This window comes from Chionomys nivalis, chromosome 9 (assembly GCF_950005125.1).
Source record: "Chionomys nivalis chromosome 9, mChiNiv1.1, whole genome shotgun sequence".
Taxonomy (NCBI): Eukaryota; Metazoa; Chordata; class Mammalia; order Rodentia; family Cricetidae; genus Chionomys; species Chionomys nivalis.
In genome coordinates, this window is record NC_080094.1 from 29647013 (window position 1) to 29667587 (window position 20575).

General features: G+C 40.2%; 1 protein-coding gene across 3 annotated transcripts in view; it reads right to left on the bottom strand.

The window, feature by feature from the left end:
• Kiz (kizuna centrosomal protein) overlaps positions 1-20128 on the bottom strand; it is a 110148-nt gene extending 90020 nt beyond the window's left edge. For 2 of the 3 annotated variants that reach the window (XM_057781488.1, XM_057781487.1), the window contains exons 1-4: positions 19949-20128; positions 15162-15224; positions 14155-14317; positions 6338-6418 (exon numbers count right to left, since the gene is read on the bottom strand). In XM_057781488.1, the coding sequence (XP_057637471.1) occupies positions 6338-6418; positions 14155-14317; positions 15162-15224; positions 19949-20064 (423 nt within the window). In that variant the 5' untranslated portion in view covers positions 20065-20128. The remainder of the gene's footprint in view (positions 1-6337; positions 6419-14154; positions 14318-15161; positions 15225-19948) is intronic. The other variant, XM_057781489.1, reaches the window with a different exon arrangement.
• Between the last annotated feature and the right edge of the window lie 447 nt (positions 20129-20575).

The window sequence follows — 20575 nt, forward strand, 5'->3', positions numbered from 1 at the left end:
AGTCTCCACTAATCTGCAGCAGATGGTTAGGCGTTCTTTCTCATTCTTGACCTTGGCAGTTTTTAAGAACACAGGTTATCTGCCTGCACATGTTGTCTCTCAATGTATTTGACTGATGTTTCCTTAAGATTGCACTCATATTATTCATTTATGGTAGTATAATCACAAAAGAGTGTTTCTTTGTAAGGAGTAAGAAGAATGAGAGAAAGAAGAGAGACAGACAGAGAGAGACAGAGAGAAAGGTTGATTGATGCCTAATTTTCTTCTAGTAAACAAAGTAATTAGAAAATAAACCCAACAGAAAAAAAGAACACCACACAAGTGTAGTAGCATTCCACTTGTATTTTAATAAATAAAACTTGCCTGAGGATCAGAAAAATAAATATTGGCCAGCCTTACAGACCAGGCAGCAATGACACATAACTTTAATCCCAGCAGACACACTAGTTTGCCAGGCGGTAGTGGTACACGCCTTTAATCCCAGAACTAAAGAGGATTATAAGACAGGAGGAGACAGCTCTCCAGTACAGGTACAGTCTCATTCTGAGATTCCTGGAGGCAGGATTGTCATTTTCGAACTGAGGTGGAGCTAAGAGTCAGTGGCTGGCTGCTTTACTTTTCGGATCTTGAAGTTGAACCCCAACTTCTCTCTCTGAGTTTTTATTAATCATATTTCACACAAGTTCATGTATAGATCATTTATAACCAAGAAAAGTTGGAAGCAACCTAAACATACAAAGTCAGGATTTTGCTTGGCAGCTTTTTCATTTGCTATCACTAGATTCTAAGACACATATTTCTTTTCTTTTAAAAATAATCTTCAAAACAGGAAAAACTGTAAGTTCTGAGTCTTCTCAGAGCAGTTTCTGAGTCAGGGAGAACTCCCAGTTCTTCATTATTGTTGGTACTGCACCAGAATAAGGACTTCAAAGGCTTCTAAGAGGCAGACATACTGTCAAAAGAAGGCACATGTGTTCAGTATTTAAGAACCTGACATAAAGACTAGCTTGTCTGTGCCCTTCTACTGCTGTGTAGCTACGACCTGGCAGTAGATCCATCTTCTCAGATTTCCACTTTGTTCTTCCTTTTCCTGCACCATCCACCTTCCACTTCTTAAAATTTCGGGGAACTAAGGAGAGTAAGAGCGAAGCAAATGAACACGGCTGAACATACTTACTGGTGATCAGAAGTCTCACTAACAGCTACTTTTACTGAGGGAGAGAAAAGGAACATGTGTACAGATATCAACAAGTTTAGAACTGATGGACTTAGAACCTACAGTTTCAAAGTAGATAAGTCTTGGTCCTTACTCTACTTTAAACAATGCTGCATTCATATTTTGAAAACTGATAGGAACATTTTAATTTTTCTAAGTGAATTTTTTTCCCCTACAGCCAGGGGAATGAGAAGCAGAAAGCTGAAGGAGAAAGGAAAAGGAGCTGTCAGAGCAAGCATTCAGTTACATGAAGAATGGCTTTGCTAGTGATGTATTATTTTACTGAGTATTAGCAGGTTTGAGATTTGCAGAGGACCCTAAAATGACAAAGAAAAAAAAAGCAGCAATGTATGTTTTCCTCTGGCACTCCCCTTGTGCCATGTCATGGGGGAAAGAAACCATTTCCTATAAAATGTACGTGTCTTTGCTAAACCAGCTCCCGCTTCTCTTGTCCTCCTCATTCGCTGTTTCACCTTCCCCTCACTCCACAAGCCATGGCCCTGTATCTATGTGCATGAGTTTTCCACTTGTAAGAGCCTCTGCACCATAACATGCTTTCCCATCATCCCACCAAAGATGGCGAACAAAGGAAGAGAACTGTCTAGCACAAATCTCCCATCAAAAGTGTTTGGACTAAAAAAAAAAAAAAAAAAAAAAAAAAAAGTGTTTGGACTATGGGAAAAAGGTTCCTTCATGACTTGCCCTTTCCCACCATTTTTTTTAAGCAAATTATTTTATATGGTTACCTAAAAGTAGGTTGATAGACATATTAAGACTCTTGACCAAAATAAAGTTTAAAAGCAAAACTATGGTTTTTGCTTTATTTGTTTGTTTTTTAAGACTCCACATGATAAGTCTGTCTTTTAGGATCTGGATCCAGACTCTAGCGCTCAACAGTGTGGGGCCCGGGAAAGACAGAGAACTTCTTTGACCACTTCTTTCTTGATTCACAAAGTAGACATTAAACACACTGGATTTTGTAAGGCTGTTGTGGACTCACACACATACACACCCACACAAATCTCTAGAATGAGAGCAGAAATATAGCAAGACCAAAGCCAATGTTAGTTACTATTAGACTGGTTTTCCATTAGATACTTAAAAGGCACACCTACAAGGAAGCAGGATGCCAACCGTGCAGGCTCCATCTGGACTGTTACTTCAGACATCTCTCTTAAAAGAGAAGAGCTCTCAGTGCTTTCTCCTCTGCTCTGAGCAGGCTATTAGCACCCTTTTGGTCTGAAAGCTGAGAGAGAAGAACATTTCCTACACAGTCCTGAAAAATGGGTCTGTGCATCTAGTCTGCAGAAGGCTTTGAACTTGCTTAAATAACTCAATCCTCTTGAGAAACTACTATAATCCAGTTTGGTTTCTAATTGTTTCCTGAATTACCAGCATAGAAATTAAAAAGTTATAGGATCTGGGGATGTGGCACAGTGGTACAGACAGCTTACATTTGTAAGGGCTTGTATTCAGTCCTCGGCACTGAAAAACCTATTAATGAAGTCACCGAGCTGAAAATAGAATATTTTACCTTTCATGGCTCAGGGTAGAATTGACGTCATTGTAGATGTGAGAATGTCTCGCATAGATGTGAGAAGGGAAGGTCACCATACCCGCAAAGGCAACTGCTCAGAGCCTCATTCTGGGAAGAGTCTGTTTCCATTTGAGCAATGACTCAAGGAAGCTACTGGTGAGGACAGCACCATAAACTGGTAAGGTGAGAAACTGGCCTTTCTACATATCTGTTGACAGTAACCTTCTCTGCTTATTTCCCATGGCAGCTGGAAGAGGATAGGACCAAATTCCTGGGCCCTCATTATCCTGGCGTACACCTCGCATTCTCCGACCACACCTGTTCCTCTTCATCTGTGACCTTCTGTTGACAGCCACAGAGCAGTCAGAAGTGGGGACAGACACAGAGTTCAGTGGCTAAGCTGGAGGACAAATACCTTCCTTCCTTCCTCCTAGGGTAGGACACTTCTGGGATACGTTTTGTCTTCTCAGAGTGCCCAGTGGGCTGAGTGCCAGGTGCGATAACCCATTCAGTCACACAGCCACTGACTGCTTTCCTGTTTCTGAACTTCCCATCCTCCTTGACTGTGCTTCTGAGACTACCTCTTAAGTAAGTACCTGCATTAATCCTTGGCTTGGGATTTGTTTCCAAAGGATTCCCAAGTCATTTGCTCTTTCAATAGGGGCACTTGAGCTTTAGGATTCAGTTTCCCTCCTATGAGGGGTCTGTTCCTTAACCTCTTGGCGATGACCCTGGCCCTGCAGAGGCTGTCCTGGTTTTATGGATACTGCTCAGAGGCTGAGAACAGCTGTCCCCACCCCCCTTGAGCAAGGAAAAACCATCCTCCCCATCTAACACTGGGATGCTGCCTCTCCTACAGTGGGGCTGCTCCAAGGAGCAAGTAGGTCACCTCTGCTGACCTTCCTCAAGTCAATGGTTAAAGCTGTTTCAAAGCTTTTTCCTGACCAGCAGACTCACAGTGACTCTGGTGTCTGTCCGTGCAGGCTTTCTCCATTTAATCAAGCTAACTGGAACAGATGTTCCCATTACTGAAACATGAAGAACTCTGACAATCTGCTCCATCCCTAAAACCATCTTTTTATGACCCAGCCTTATTGCTTTGATCTAGCCTCTCCCCTCCATCAATGATTTCTTTTGCAATGGTTAACCCCGATTCTGATTTCTCCAGGTTCACCCTGGCCAGTTTCACTCCTGTGATATAATCAGTCTGTGTCTTTTGTCCCAATAAGCACAGATATGCACACAAACACACATTATTCTAAGAAAAGCTCAGTTCTTGAGCACAGAGCCTTAGTTATGGGTAACTGAATTTCACGATACATCTGTCCAAATTCATTTTATGGTGTGTCCCACAATCTCTTTAGATTTCAGCCTCACTGTGCAATGACCTTCTGGGCTTCCCTGCTCCTACTCCTTTACTGGTGGTGCTATGACTACCAACAGTGTCCACACTTTGCCGAAGACCATCCATCATCCTACTCATCCTGAAGTGCCTGCCAAGTACCATTCCCTCTACTAAGGCCTGTGTTAGGCACCACAGAGGAAGCAGCCTCATCTTTCTCCTGCAGCTCAAGTTCATCCCCGTAACTAACTTATTACACACTACCCTGTGCCTCAGAAAGAACACTGTTTGAGAATATCTTGAAAGCAAGAATTAAAACATTCTTGGAGAGGTCCACTGTGGTTTCTCAACAGAACAGTTACTCAGTGACTGTACTACGCACTAGAAAGTTTCCAGACCAGTAACTGGGCATGGAGGGAAATTCCTATGACTATTTAAAGAAGAGGAGCTTGGATTTCAATGAAAAGGACTTGTTCAGAAATTAGCATTTAATGAGGATTAACTAAGCCATGATTTTGCTGCAGTGTGTTTACCTTTTAACTGATTAGACATCAAGAGAAAATTAGAAAAGGCAAGATACAAGTTCCTCAAAATGTTGCCTAATTGATTTTTATTACAGTCAACAGTCAAAGCTTTTGAGGACAGCTTTCAGTACAAAGAAAATGCCCTGTTCTAATTATCAAACGGAGACTCCATAACTATAGGCAAGGTAAGGAGTCAGTAGTGCAGACAGGGGGTTAAAACTCTCCATTTTACTTAAGTGTCATTGATACAGCCATACTAAGAATGTGTCTATCAGGAATAGCAAAGAAAGAACAAACTGGAATATGTCTATCAAGAACAGCAGAGAAAGAACGAACCAGTTTGTAGATTCAAAGTATGTCAATTATTTCCCGGCCAAACGTCCAACAGAAATGTCATTCTGGTCTGGAAGTCTATCACATCACACCACATTGCCCCACATCTAATGGTGTATAAATCACTTATCATTAAAGGCCTTTTATATAGGTCAAGGTTGCTGGGGCTTGGTGTTTTGTATCTTACTGTTTAAAGAATACTCTAAATTCTAGCTTTTTAACTTTTTAATCTATGGAAAAAGAAAACTAAAACTTCTATAAACTCAGATTAATGCCTGCTAGTGCAAGGAAGAAAGGAAAACTAAAACCTTCCTCCTACCATAAAAACAAAATAGTGTGGCCTCTGTTTCTTTTCTGATAAGAGTCTTAAATACCAAACAGTTAACTGCATAATAACATTTACTGGCAGCCAGGCAGCCTGCTTAGCAGATATATAAAGCAGGTAAAAGGAGAAAAAGTTAATTTCTTGGCTGAATGATTCCATCGGTAGCTATAGGGCAAACCTGAAAGTCTTTTAGTAAAGTAGCAGTTGATTCTTCTATCAATCTGTAGCACACATACTCTTCCAAGGAAAGCATTAAATATGAAAATCATATCCCGTTATCATCTGTTTCCAGCTTTCAGCCCAGTAAGCTTTTCTTAATGAATGCTGCAGCCTAAGGAACAAGCACGCTGGTGGCTTCTCTGAATAATGGAGTGATGCTACCATTTTTGCTTATTACAATATCGACTGGCTGAGGGGGTTTCACACATAGTCACAAGTGACTACTCTTGCCAGCATGCTCCAAGTTATTACAAGATGTTTTTAGACATTTCATCTAAAAGAGCTTTACTGCTTTTAGTGAAGAAAACATCTATGGTCTTGAGCAGAATCATTTATATGGAGATAGGCAGAAGGATTAGAAGCCTGTATTACGGCAGATACATAGCAGAATTTATTTAAGTATTCCTTGCCAGTCTTTTTGTCTATTGCTTAGATATGCAATCTTTTCTTTCCACTTTGTCTGTGAAAAGGTTCAAATGTAAAAATTATACATAAAAGGAAAGAATCAAAGCACCATACTTAGTTTATTTTCATTTAAAACATTTCTCAATCCAATGAAAAGCAGCTACAAAACACTAATGATAAAAATACAGTTTTACCTTTTGCAACCCCTTCAGTTTTCTATAAAATCTTAAGTCCAAGTGACTACCTTTTGGCAAATTTAATTAAATTAGACATTAAAACAGTATCATAGAAGCAAAATTCTTTAGATAATCATGGTTCCATCAAAAACTCCTTATAATAAGATAATTTTATTTAAAACTCTCAACATATGAACACTCTAAAAATTGTCTAAATTTTATGTCTAAAAACCATAAAATCCATCGCCTTACTGTGCTACCTTTTCTCTGGCTTCACCTTCCGTCCCCAGGCTGTCTTTCAATAGGAGGTGCATCTTCTTCATCTCGGCCTCATATTCAGTCTAAACATAAACAAAGTTTGATTTTATGGGAGATACTATCAGTGTTATAAGTAAAAGCCACCTATAGCTTGCCATCTTTGCAACAAAAAGAGGAACAATGGAGCAGAAAGAAGCTGACGTTGCTGAGAAATTCAGCTTATCTTAGAAAAAAGGCAATTTCACAAATAATATATCAAAAGTTGAACTCTATGAAATGCTACATAATTTTAAAGTAAAACAAGGCTTAGTGGATTTTTAGTTTTCTACCTTTTTATGGAAAACCTTAATCCTCAATACACAGCAATAGCATATTTTCTTTAAACTATCATGAAAACCCAGTTATTTGATTCTAAAAGTTAGATGTTAGATATCTATTTTCAAAGCCTAAAAGGAAAAAAAGAAAGAAAGAGAGAAAGAGAGAAAGAAAGAAAGAAAGAAAGAAAGAAAGAAAGAAAGAAAAGAAAGAAGTCCTATGGGTTTGTTGTATCATTACATATTTTATCTTATATCACTAGGATCCTCAGAGTCACAAAATTCAGTACATTCTTTACTAGGGCATCAACTTGAATCAGTTTTATTCTCTAAAAATAAGAGTATACTGTAGGCAGTCACCAGTACCATCAAAATCAAGTTTGCGTGGGCATGAGTAACTGCATCAAAAGGCCTGCATTGTCACCTCGCTATAACCATATATATGAAACTATATGAAAAAAGGAAATGATTCAGTTCCAAAATGTATTCCTCTAAAATGCACAGCATGAAAGTACTTTGATTCAGTATATTCCTACTCAAAGCCTTAAAAAGCCGCTGATTGCAGACCATCACAGATAAGTATCAGGATGTTTCTGAATTAAGCAGTTATACAAACAATTAGAAACATACCTCCGAGATAATGAATTAAAGGCTGTTTCCTTAGCTCCCATTCTAAACAAAAACTAGGTCTGAAATTTGTTTTGACAGACAAAAAATGCATAAGTGACAATAACCCAAACTGAACATCTGCCTTAACATTTTTAAAGATATTATACATGCCCACCTTTTTAATAATGCTATTTCTTCTAACAGGTGCTATTATTAACATGACAGAGGGTAATAATGATCAAGGAACTATGTAGCTAAAGTTTATATAAGACCAGTGCAAATGATACAATAAGATGATAAAGTAAACAAAGATAGTGGAATAGGCAGCTATCAAAACGCAGTTCCCACGCTTCTGCTCTGCGTCTACACGTTTGAATTCTGACAGACTCGATTCCTAAGCCCAAACGCTTTCAAACTGCAAACTTGTCAGATACTAGGAGAAGTACCTTTAAAGGACGAGAGTCAGATTACAATAGACATAAAATAAAAACACATAAAACTGTTCCTGCTGTGACTATAATTTTTTTGTTATGATCAGTGAGTATTGGACCAGTCTGGTTATTAGGGATCATTTCAGAGCCACCTCCCAAACAGAGCACTTTCTCACAGAAGCACAAGGGTTTTATTCAATTAATTGTGTTGTAGCAAAGAGCAAATGATAACTGCATAAAGTTTCAAAGAAACAGTAAGAAATGCATTCTCAAGAGCCTGACCTACACTGTTCTCAACACACTGAAGTTTACTGAACAATAAGGTACTCTTCCTAAAGTATGGATCAAAAAAAATTGTTTAATAAATTTTGAAAGCAGAGTGATGCTACCGTAAATTAATAACAAAATACAAACTATATCTTTGTACCCTTTAAAAGGATAACCACCTAGAATATTCCGTTCTTTTCTTTGCCCTTTCTGGACATTTAGTAACTACCATATCTATCTTCTGGATGCTAGAAATTGTCCAGCTGCGGGACTATTAGCTCCCTAGTGCCACCTTCTCTCCAGTTGCAATTAAACAAAAGCAAAGGATTCTACTACTTTTGTAAGTTTATTTAGAATGGATACACACCAATACTCAGGGAGGAGGCAGAGGCAGGAGAATGGTGAATTCATGTGTACCTGAGCCGTACAAGAAAGGTCTTGAAAAGGTTTTTTTAAGTTTGGTTCTAAAATAGCATACAGATTAATTTTCCTAACTGTTCTTGCAAGCAAGCAAGCAAGCAAGCAAGCAAGCAAGAAAGAAAGAAAGAAAGAAAGAAGAGAAAAAAGAAAAAAAGTCTAGTTCGACAGAGGACATGTCCTTGTTTGCATCTTCATTCTCTTGTCTCATCCCTAATCTCTCTGATCAGGCTCAGGAGTTTTTTCTGTTTCCTTAAAACATCAGGGCTTGGAACAGATCCTTTCTCTCTAGTGTATACTCCTCCAGTCTTCCTTTCCTTTCTGACACACAAACTTTTCGTGGTTAGATTTGTTGATTTAGGGGGCAGGGCAACTCATGTCCCGGTAGCCTCACCTAATCCAGAATCCCCAGGACGACCCTCTTGTCATTTTCCCCAACCTGGGAAACCCGTTTTTATAAACTAACAGCTCTGAGTTAACCTATGTGATAACACCTTCTGTCAGTAACAGTTCTGCTTCATGGCACTGGTGATGCTGTCCACCTAAATTTAAGAGAACCTTTCCACTCGCTTCCTCATACGCAAAAGCAATTGACTCAGCTAAATTACTAGGCACCGTTAACAATAAGTTGGGCCATGGGAAGAGGAGACAAGCAGTCCTACAGGTCTCTGGGCTCTCCCCGCACTCACAACACATTTCCCCCCTACTGCATTCCTATGCATTCTCACTGTCACTCCTTTTTCCCTTCCCCACACTGTCATTTGCCTGACAAAGTCCCCTCTACCCTTCTTTCCTACTACTTTCTTTCCCTCCCTGGTTTTTGCAATCGCACAGCTGATTCTCAATTACAGACTAGGGAAACAGCTTACGCTAAACAGATATTTACGGTCAGCAGCCCCACTTCCACAGGTTATAACTGAAGATGGGCACAGTGACAAATTGTTTAATTTGATTCACAGGTGAATCTTTGGTTTTCTCTCCCCCTATTTTTTCCCAATACCCGTGCTTCCTCCTAGAGAGTAGAGTCTCACTAGAAGACACAAGAGAACGTGCATTTATTCAACTAGCACTTACAGTAACAAGGTATACATAAGACATAACTAACCCCATATTAGTTCTCACATAAGTGGCTATAATCTATTAAAACAACCAGACCCCAAATATGGAAGAACTGACTTTCAATCAGGTCTCAATGTTTACTGAGTGCTTACTGGAATCACAGTCTGGATGGGACACAGAGCACTGACATCCTAAGACAAGGAACCCACAGTGAAATAAGAACAACCAATACATAAACAGAATATCATGAGGGAAGGACAGAGGTAATTACGACACAGACTTAAGACAGGGCAAAGTGACAAAGGCAGGTATGAGATAATGTGGGGCATTCAAGGAAATGCTGTTTGTTCAGCAGGTTAAAGGACTGTGGGTATATGTGATCATGAGAGAAAGGGTGCACATGTCCAACAGATAAAGAAGTAGAGAAACAGTGAAGTAGAAAAACAGTGGGAAGATACAGGATGGGAGAGGTAGAGGAAGGAAGACAGGGAGAGAGACTATGTGTATGTAAGTATGAGGGGTGCATCATAGGACTGAGGTGGGGTAGTGAGCAGGTACAGATCAGCACCTGGGCTCTGACCTAAGATACCTGGTCTACCACCTCATAATTGGGTGAGGCTTGCCCTTCCTGAATTATGACATGCTGGTGCCATGCCTAATACAGTGTGGGAGGCTGCACATATATTAGCAAATAAATACTCTATATGTGTCTTAAGGGCCTTTTTCTGTGCTCCAAAGTTCCAGTACCTGAGTACCTGTGTCTAGGGCCTCTCAAAACCCAGGGAAGTTTCTCTGTCTATAGGAGTACATGACTAATTCTCCAGCCCCATGTGCACCCCTACCCATCCATTCTCAGCCCACACTGCTCAGAGCCACTGCAGAAAATCATAAGCTGAGCCATGAGGCCAGTTCATTCTTTTTCAGCTTTCAAACTATTCTAAAGGACTTTAGCATTATATATACAAAAAGGTGGGGCAGGCTCATCTCTACAAAGGAGGAGAAACTGACCAAACGAAACTTGAGAAAAACCTCTATCTTTCAAGAATTGTTTCAACTTGTTCTCATTCCTGGAATTCTACAAATTTTAAGTTCATGTGTATTAACTATGCTCTATCCAGGACAAAGTCTGCAACATTTGGAGGCGTAGGTGATGCGCTCTGAACATCTTTAAGTAATTTACCCAAGGTCCTCAGCAAGGAGGTAAAGATCTGGCATCAAAGTGGAAAAGCATTAAGAGGGAATAGATGACTCCATCATAACTAAGGCCAACACTAGACACTGGCATAAAAGACCAACATTTAGGACAAACCTCTGCTTACAGCTAAACTAATGGTCACAAACTGGGTTTCTGGCATTAGTGCTGGGTTCTGCGGACATGTGGTCAGCAAGCAGCTGTGGATTCAGTGTGACTGCTAAATCTCAGCGCTACATGTATCTCATGTTCTTCCAACTGCAGTTACATGACCTATTCTTTTATTTCATCAACACAACTGTTTCAAACAAGGAATTCTTATTCCAAAATTTAAAGCAACATAGTCTATGTGATTTTTGAAGCATGTTATAAATAAAACTTTCCATATTCTTATAAAGTTTGTTCTTTTCTGAAAAAAAAAAGATCCTCTATACTGATACTCTTTCCTAGCTCATTATACAAGTTTCTAAAACATATGTTATATAAAACTAATACTCTAAATATAAAATTATTTACAAAGTGGTGCAGGAGAATTGTTTGTACTCTGTCAATCATGTATTTTAATAAAACGCTGATTGGCCAGGCAGGAAGTATAGGCGGGTCAACCAGTCCAGCCCAGAACACCAAAGAGGCAACATGTGACCTGCTCAGCTGAGAAAGGTACCGAGCTGTGTGGCTAGCATAGATAAGAATAATGGGTTAATATAAGCTACAAGACCTAATAAGAAGACTGAGCTAATGGGCCAATCAGTTTTATAACTTATGGAGATCTCTGTGTGATTTTCTTGGGGGCTTGCCGGCTGTGGGTTACTGGGTAGGACAGAAACCCCAAAAAGCTGGCTCTTCATGTTACAACAAAGGATGATTCCAATTCCTTTCTCCAACATTTGATGATAAGAAGAAATCATTGGATAAGGTCACATGATATAAAAAATGAGAGAATTTTCTATTATTTCCTTTATTCCTGATTTGTCCACTGCTTTACTTTCTATGTGAAATCTCTAAGTAGTTTACAATGTGGATAATGGCAACTGCTTCTGAACCTTGAGCTCTTGACTGGAATACTGAGAGGCAAAACTTGCTAAAGCTTAAACACAGCTAATCCCAGAACTTGGTTTCTAAACTCTGCTGCCCCACTTAAGCCATTACAACCCTTTGAGCAAAAGGCTACAGGCAGAGAAGACACAAGGCACACTTACAGCATCCTGCTAGGCCCCAAGGAAAATAAGGCTCACACACACAATCCAAGGGTCACGTACAAAGGGCACAGGAGCCATCTAATGACTCCCAATGGCTGCAGGTGTAGCTCAGTACATGTGCTGAGCATCCTTAAGGTACTAGTTTCAATCAAAGCACCCAAAAATAGAGACTCCCATTGGCTACTTTTGTAAAAATAGGAACAAAAATAACTATTGATAACATACTAATTAAGTAAAAACTCATTATGTTCATCATGCTATTGAGAAATAGGGAGGGCACAAAGAGGAAATTCCTCTTTGTTACAGAAGAAAGTGACAGGGCCCACAGGTATGGGTCCTTTCTACCTCAAACTAAAGTCATCCTGATTTAGACCAGAGAGTTCTGCTCTTGCAAGGTTATTGTCAACAGGTGTGGCTGTTATCCAACCCTGGTATTTCAGGTGTTAGGAATAGATCTGTTTCTACCTCAAACAAAAGTCCAATTAAGTTCCTATTCTTTTAGGGAGATAACTATGGACTCCACCCAGGTCTAGGGTGGCAACAGAATGTTTAACTAAGTACGTAGCCCATCATTCTTCAACTGGTCTGTTCATTCATTGTATCACATGAATGCAGTATTTTATCTTACTCCTACCTTTTGGGGTTGGAGTATTTTAAGCAAATGGAAATTGAACTTGGGCAATTTCAGTGTTCACTGGAACTCCCTCCTGTTATTATCCTACACTTCTGTTTGTTATTTTCACTCATGTCTTCATTCTCTTTACTTATATTTTAATCCCCATGCCCTGACCCTGGCAAGTGATATCCTTGTTGAAGCTGGTCTCTGACAAGAGGGTCAGTTAATGGAAGATGTAACTGAAAATGACGCTCTGAACAACCTCCATTATAATAACTCTCTCAGGAAGGCTCATCAATAGATCCCCAAACCAGTGGATAAAAGGCTAGTGAAGAATATGATCTTCCAGAGATGCCAAGCCATCACTCCACAGATCATTTACTATGTTCTAGGGGAGGAGGTAAAGTATCTTAAAAACAGGTGTCTAGAGGTTACCATCTTAACCAACAGCTCAAAGACTGCCTCACTCATGTGGGACCACATGACACTGACACCAGGGACTCCTTATTGAACACTTCAGGAGCATGATTCACCTGGGACTCTTACCAAAATCAACTAGAACCGCAGAATAATGTCAAGTCACATGTCAGGGCTCCACAGTATGGCTGCATCAGAGGACACTGCACAGACACACAGCATTCTCAGGACTGCACAGAGTCCTGCCAGGCAGTGCTAGTCCAATTGCATTTCCAGTTCACAGGGGATGCCGTTGGAGGTGGGGGCAGATTCTGGATAAGGAAACCAAAACTCAAACTTCAAGTGACCAGCAATTGGCTGCCTTTGCCAAAATAGCCAATGCCATGAAAAAAAAATTTTTTTGTAATTAGATTAAAATAGACTTTGAAGGTCATGATGATAATATATATCCAAATAACATGTAAACTCTAGTGGGCTCATGGTCTAGAAATAGAAGATGCTTTTTAGGGAAACTGAAAAGATTTGAATATGAGCTGAATATTAAATGGTACTGTGGATTAGTTAGTTTTAAGGATAAGAAGAATATAATTATATAAGAGACTATTCTTGTGCTTAAGAGCTTAGGAGAAAAGGGTCATGATGTAAACAAGAGACTTTGATTGCTCAGAAAGAAAAGTCCACATGCATATACAAAGTAAATACTGCAAAATAATTATACTTGTTACATCTAGTGGAGAATATGTGCCCACTAGAATAATTCCTTTCATTTTTCTGTATATTTGAAGTTTTTGTAATAAAATTAGACTAGAGAATAACTGCTAGACCATAAGAAAAAAAACACTGAAACCAACTTCTTCTATAGCCAGTATTCTGTTGGGTTATCCTGAGCAACAACACCTGCCACTGCAAACAGCAGGGGAAAAGACAAGCTTCTGGCCCTCCAACCTTGGTATAAGTTTCAGAGCACCATGTAGGCATGCACTAGAAGGGACTAAGGTGCCAGAATAAAAGGAAGCCTTGAACAGCAGTCACTATACCACAGAGGCCAGGAGCATGAGGTCAACTCCCAGGGAGCATCCTAATGGACTCTTGACCTGAAGAGAGTAACCCAGACCAAAAAAGACACAAAACAGGAAAAAAAAGAAAAAAAAGACTCAAAGAGGGAATTGACTTCTAAAAGGAACCTTACTGGTGCTTAAATTCACACAATAACAAATAACCCTGTTCAGACAACTGAAAGTGGCAGCCACTGATCTGGGAAAGCTTTTCAAAACACATTGTAGAAAACAAGATGCTACCTTCAGTTTCTGAAGCTTCTCTGAATTTGTGGTCAAGTGTTCAACATAAGTCTGGACACACTCGAACTTCTTTAAATATCCTTGGTTTCGGAGATGAGCCCTCCTTTCAGACTCACAGATTTCCTTCAGGTATTTCTTTAGTTTTGCACATTTCAGCTTAGCTCTTAAGGAAAAAAAAGTAGATCTTTAATAATATAACTCAAATTTAAGAAACTTAAGAATAATTTTCTTTAACAAAAGTGTTAATAAGACAATAAAAATCTAAGAAATTTTACTCAAAGCATTGATGCCCAGGGAACAGAATGCATATGAAAGTTCAGAGAAAGAAAATTATTATGGTATCACATTGGTCATGACATACTTCTCTTAAGAAATGCACAGTGCCACTGGACAACACTACAGGAAATAAATATGTTTAAATAAGAACAGAAAAGACTATACTGCCTTATTTTAAAATATTTAAGCAAGATGGGCAGTGGTGGCACATGTCTTTAATCACAGCACTCGGGAGGCAGAGGCAGATGGATCTCTGTGAGTTCGAGGCCAGCCTGGTCTACAAGAGCTAGTTCTAGGACAGGCTCCAAAGCTACAGAGCAACCCTGTCTCGAGAAACAAAAACAAAAAAATTAAGTAAAATCATATTGCTAACACAAAAAAACTAAACACTGAAAACAAAATGTTTATAATAGCTATATAAAATCATAGTATTTACTTCAAATTATTATGCATTGAAAATAAAATAATGACAAAAACATTCCAACTATAAGAACTATGATATAATAGTAGGCGTTCTTTTTTCTTTTTTTGGAAACAGGGTATGTAGTCCTAGATGGCTTGGAACTTACTATGTAGACCAGGCTGGCCTCAAACTCAGAGACACAGAGATCTGCCCGCTTCTGCCTCTAGAGTGCCAATACTAAAGGTGTGTGCAACCACCACAAGTATAGGGATTAAATTTTGACTAACAGCTGCAAACAAGCTGGACACTCATCACTGTCACCTCTTACCTGAACTTATCAGACTTATTGTATTCATAAAGCTTGTCTTCCAGGTCGAATCTCTTCTTTTCACTGTAATACAAACAACAACAGAATAAGTCACTGTATTGTATAAGCTGTTTTTACTGTATTCAGACTATGACAACCTTTAAAATCACGCCTTTGTGAGACTGTTCCATCAATCTATTTGAAAAAAGAGAAAATGTCATGAGTGGCTGAAACAAAGACCTATCACCAAAGAAGCAGAAGAAACAAGGGCAAAAACTCAAGATTCTCAACATCAGTGGAGCTCTGTTGTGCATGCCTGTAAAGCCAGCACTTGAGAGGCTGTGGCAAGAGGATATAGTGAAAACCTAGCTGAAAAACAAAAATTGACAAGGATTCTCAAAGTAAGAGAAAATGTTTATGGCCAGCTTGTCTCAGAAAGCAAACAAAGAAAAAAGAATGGACTCAGAATAAATGTTGAAAGGACAACGTATATTTATTTCCACATTAGAAATATGTGTTGAGATCATGATTATTAAACCTTCAAGGGTTCTAATACCAATTCGGTGCTTAACTCAGGAAAAATGAATGACTAGATGGTACAGGGAATTTGCACTTAAATGGATCTTAGAATGCTATGCCTCCATGGTATTACAGCCATGAAAGACTGAAGTCTGATCATGAGGAATCATCAAAAGGACCCAGAAAACTTAAATTGTCAGGACCATGACCAACAGGGACGGACCAAAAATTTCCCTCCAAGTAGACAGAAGAGATATGGCATACAAAATGCAAACCATGTTTCCCAATGAAACCCCAGACCAGTAAGGACCAGAAGGAAAGGGGGACGTTGCTGGGACAACTGGTGTCTGGCGTGAGTGTGTGGACTGGCACCACAGGCGGGCAGGTAACGGTGAGAGCTCTACCATGGCTATCTAAAAAGGCATTCTTATTTTTTTTTAAGTACATTGAAGATTTTAGTGGTGATAAGCTATCACACTTGCAGTTTCAAATACTGCAGAGAAGAGCATTGATCTGAATAGGCATATGGAAAGAGAAAATGAAAATACAGTATCGGGACTTCAGGAGAATCTGGGTGAGGAAAATACTGGAGTTCTTTGTCCCATGTTTGCAACTTTGCTGTAAGCCTGACTTTATTTTAAAATGAATCTGTGGTATCTAGTGAAGGGGGCCACCATTTCTCCAAAACTCCATCACCTCCCAAACTGCAAGTTCTTTTTAATAATGATGTAAAGATCTTTGGTCTCAGTTCCCTCTTCGGGGGATGCAGACACCTGCTAATCACACTTCCTCTCTTCAAACACTCCATATCTTAGCAACCACAGTCAGACACATTGTGGCTCTCTATTCCATGCAAAATGGTGCTGAACTCGTCAACTCCCTCCTCCATGCTGCTGCATCTCTAAATGGTGGTCCTTCGTGCGAGGTTTAAACATAAGGCTTAAAAATTTGATATTTACCTCAGTGAAAGTCAAAGAGAAGGCTTATTGGTAGGATCACTATGTGAAGCCTACATAGCAAATCTCTGTTTCAGACTCTGAAATGCCCAAACCTGAGATGCTTACACAGCCCACGCTTCAGTCACTTGTGCCTCTCATCTGGGCTTTCACAGCTGGCTGTTCTTACAAGGCTGGATATTCTGCATTTTAAGGCACTTGTTCTGTCTGTGCCTCAATACTACAATTTTCCATCACCCTCAGCTCTACTCAACTAATGCCTCAGTGTCAATTTCTCGACCATTATGATATGTTACCCTGAATCAATATCACCATTGAAAATAACTGGGGCTGGTTAATGGACCTTTCAAAGGATGTTTTTATATACAATAATTGTTAAGCATCAGTGCCACTTATATGTTTCTACCACACTTGTGGGCACTATACCACACTGCAACATGTCACTCCATTAGACTCTTTTAGATTCAATTATTGACTTTCACGACAATGCAGAGAAAGCACTACATACACACAGAAAAACAGTCAAGCTATATAATTACACCAATGTGTGAATACAGAGAAGATGACTGGGGTTCAAAGCAGGGCAGTTTCAAAGGGAGAGCCCAGCTACCAGCTCAGCTAACCTTTCAATGACTGCCTCTAAAAGGGGTGAGAAAGGCTCAACTATTTGTTGTTGCCGTTAATCTCCTGCTTCTCTAAAGTTTCCAAATTGATAAAGCATTTCCGACTGCTATCCAAATAGCAGCATTCAAGAGGACCGCAGACTTTCAGGAGACAGCGCTCCCTATGCTGAGACTGGCTTTTAGCTTCAAATTGTTATTACAAATGTTATTACATTTATTTGTATGTATGTGTGTGTGCATGTGCGCATGTGTGTGCTCACGCACATTCATGTGTGGCAGTCAGAGGACAACTTTCACGAATCATTTCTCTCCTCCCACCCTGTAGGTGGGATCAAACTCAGGGCATTAAGTTTGGCAGCAGGCACCTTCACCTGTGGATCCATTTCACCAGCACAGCTTTAATATTTTAAAAGCTTACTAACCTAGTTTTTTTTTTAAGAAGAAGAAGAAGAAGAAGAAGAAGAAGAAGAAGAAGAAGAAGAAGAAGAAGAAGAAGAGAAGAAAGAAAATGAATCCTTATTCTACATATATTAATTTAGTTCCCTCATTCTGCTGAAGAACCAAAGTTCAAAACGGCCAGCAACCCTTTGTCAAGGTCTCAGGACTTGCCATGGCTAGAACTCGTGCTCCTGTGCTCTTACTGTAGCGTTCTCTCTAAAGTTATTTGCTTCTCTATCTTGTGTGCAGTATGCATTAATTAGAATTACTTACAGATTCTTAAAATGAAAAATGATCACACACAGGAACAGATTTATACTGACTTAAAAATAAAACAAATCTTCAAATGCAGGACCATGAACAGGCCATAAAATGTGATTCCAATTTCTTATATAATGTCAACAACCTTACCTTGCTTAATAATTAAAGCAAGAAGCACTAAACATAAAGTGGATCACCACTACACAGTTATTGTGCCATAAGGACCATAAACAGCCAGGTGTTTCGAGCACAGGAGGCAAAAATAACTCACCACTGACTTAGTTCAAAAAGAATGTCACTTAAATCAGTCACATTTTAAGACCAGATCTTTAGCTATGGAACACAAATAAGTAAAAGCCCAAGGTAACTAGACGACTCTTCAACTACAGCAACGAGCTAAAGGCACAGAAACAAAGTCTTGTTTTTTAATTATCTGGTATATGAAGACATTTAATATCACCTTGGATGACTAGAAAAGTTTCGTTATTTAATGGCAACACAAGGCCACTGGGTTCCACATAAGGCATTCATAACACCTAGACACTAGCCAATTGACTCTTGGATTCCACTCATAAACTCAAATATTTTACCAAACACCTCTTTCACCAAATGTACTACACTGTAAGCCAAAGTGTCTGCTAGGTGTCATTTCTTCCCTCCCAGAATACTCAATGTAGGCCAAAGAAAAAAAAAGTAAAGATGTCACCTGTGTTCCTCAAGAAAGCAGTAAGCAAGCTGAAGGTACAAACATTAGGAAGTGTTTGGAAAAGAAAGGCTCTGCAGGGAAAGATAGATAGATAGATAGATAGATAGATAGATAGATAGACAGACAGACAGATAGATACATAATACAAAGAGATTTTTTAACACGGGATCTCCCTGGATGACCTGGAACTCATTATGTAGTCTAGGCTGGCCTCGAACCTGTGATCCTACTATTTCTGCCTCTTCAGGATACACTACCACCAGGACACCCATAACTGATTAATTTTTTTTTTAAAGTGGGAGATTACAAGATCCCTAGGTAGGAGAGCAGGAGTGCATCAGAAAGAAAACAGGATGTAGAAAGAAGAAAAAACGTGGAAAGGACAGCTAAGGCCTGTGGCAAATAGTTCACAAACAACTGACAAAAATTAAGTCTAGCATGAGATGCAGTTCCTTTAAAAAATCACTTTACCTCACCTGCAATTATTGTTATCATCTTAGAATTGTTATAGCTCTCCTGTTCCATCTGAATGATTCTGTAACTTTAACACTCATTAAATGTTTTATTTATCAAGAGATCCAAAAATCTATTTCCTTTCTTGTCAACTAATGAGATTTCTAAGTCCAATTAATTTGGCAGCTAAATAAGTGTTCCGACAACTTATCTTTCATGTGGTTATTTATCGTCAATTGCTTTACAATTTTCTCTTTATGCATTCTTAGATCTAGCTCTTTCCAATGGTTCTCATCTTTCATGCCTTAATTAAAGGCAATACCAACCTTCAAAGCTGAGCTCGTTGAAAATTTCATCCCTTCACTAAAAACTTAGGCAGCCCCAGACACCTCCAAATGACTCCTGCATTTTAACAGGGTGTGAGTTTTAAATACACAGTTACACGCACACCACCCCACTCCAGTCTGCATTCCTGGACCCGTCATCATTTATGCAGTGTCAGTGTCAAACTAGGATGACAATTTGAAGAGAGAGTGAGGAGGAGGCGTGTAGAAGAGGACTAGAGAAATTCACACGACTTGATGGGGACTGGCAGGCAAAAGAACTCCCACTCTGACTTCTGGCCGCCTCCTCTGAGGGACACGGCTTTAGTTGCCATGGGAGATTCTCTCTGAGCCTAACTCAAACATGGGGTCATTTGTGTTGAACTTTGTGCTCCGGACCCCATCCGGAGCTAGTGGAGGGTGGTAGGCGGGTCCCGGGCCTGGCGAACCTTTGGCGGGAATGGGAAGAAACGCCAGACAGGGTACCCGAATGGCCCAGCTGACTCCCCGACCCGTCCCGCGACCGTACCTTTCCCGCAGCGCCTGCTGGAGCTGGCCCACCCTTTCGTAGTAGCTGGGGCTCGCCAAGGGCGCGGACGCGGCGGGGACCTGGCGCCCGCCACCGCCACCGCGCCCTCGCGGCATCGCCACGGGGCAGCGCGAAGGCCTCCGTTGCCAAAGGAGACCGCCCCGACATGCAACGCGGGTAAACACGGAGGCCAGGCCGCCTGAAGAGGGCGGGGCGGAGGCGGGGCGCCGAGGAGGCGGGGCAAGATGCCGTGCGGGGCGGGGCGGAGGCTGAGAGCCTGGCTAGGCGGCGAACCCTAGTGGTACAGGCTACTTAGGGACCAGAACCCCAGAGAGTTGTGTCACCTCTCTGCTACAGCTGCGTTGCTCCTGCTATAGAATTCGTTCCGACTGTATTCATTTTATCAGATGCAGTTTCTAGTTTCCCACTCCTTTCCCTGCCTCTTCTCTTCTTAGAATTTGCAGGGAGATACTGTAACAAGGTTATTTTGCTACCAGCACTTAAAAAGCAAAGCAAAAAGCCAGAAGAAGGAAAAAAAAATTAAGGACTCCCAATACTCAACAGATGTATACAGTCCCGTTCTGTCCTAGGAACATGATGGCTCCAGTTGCCATCAACTTTTACAGG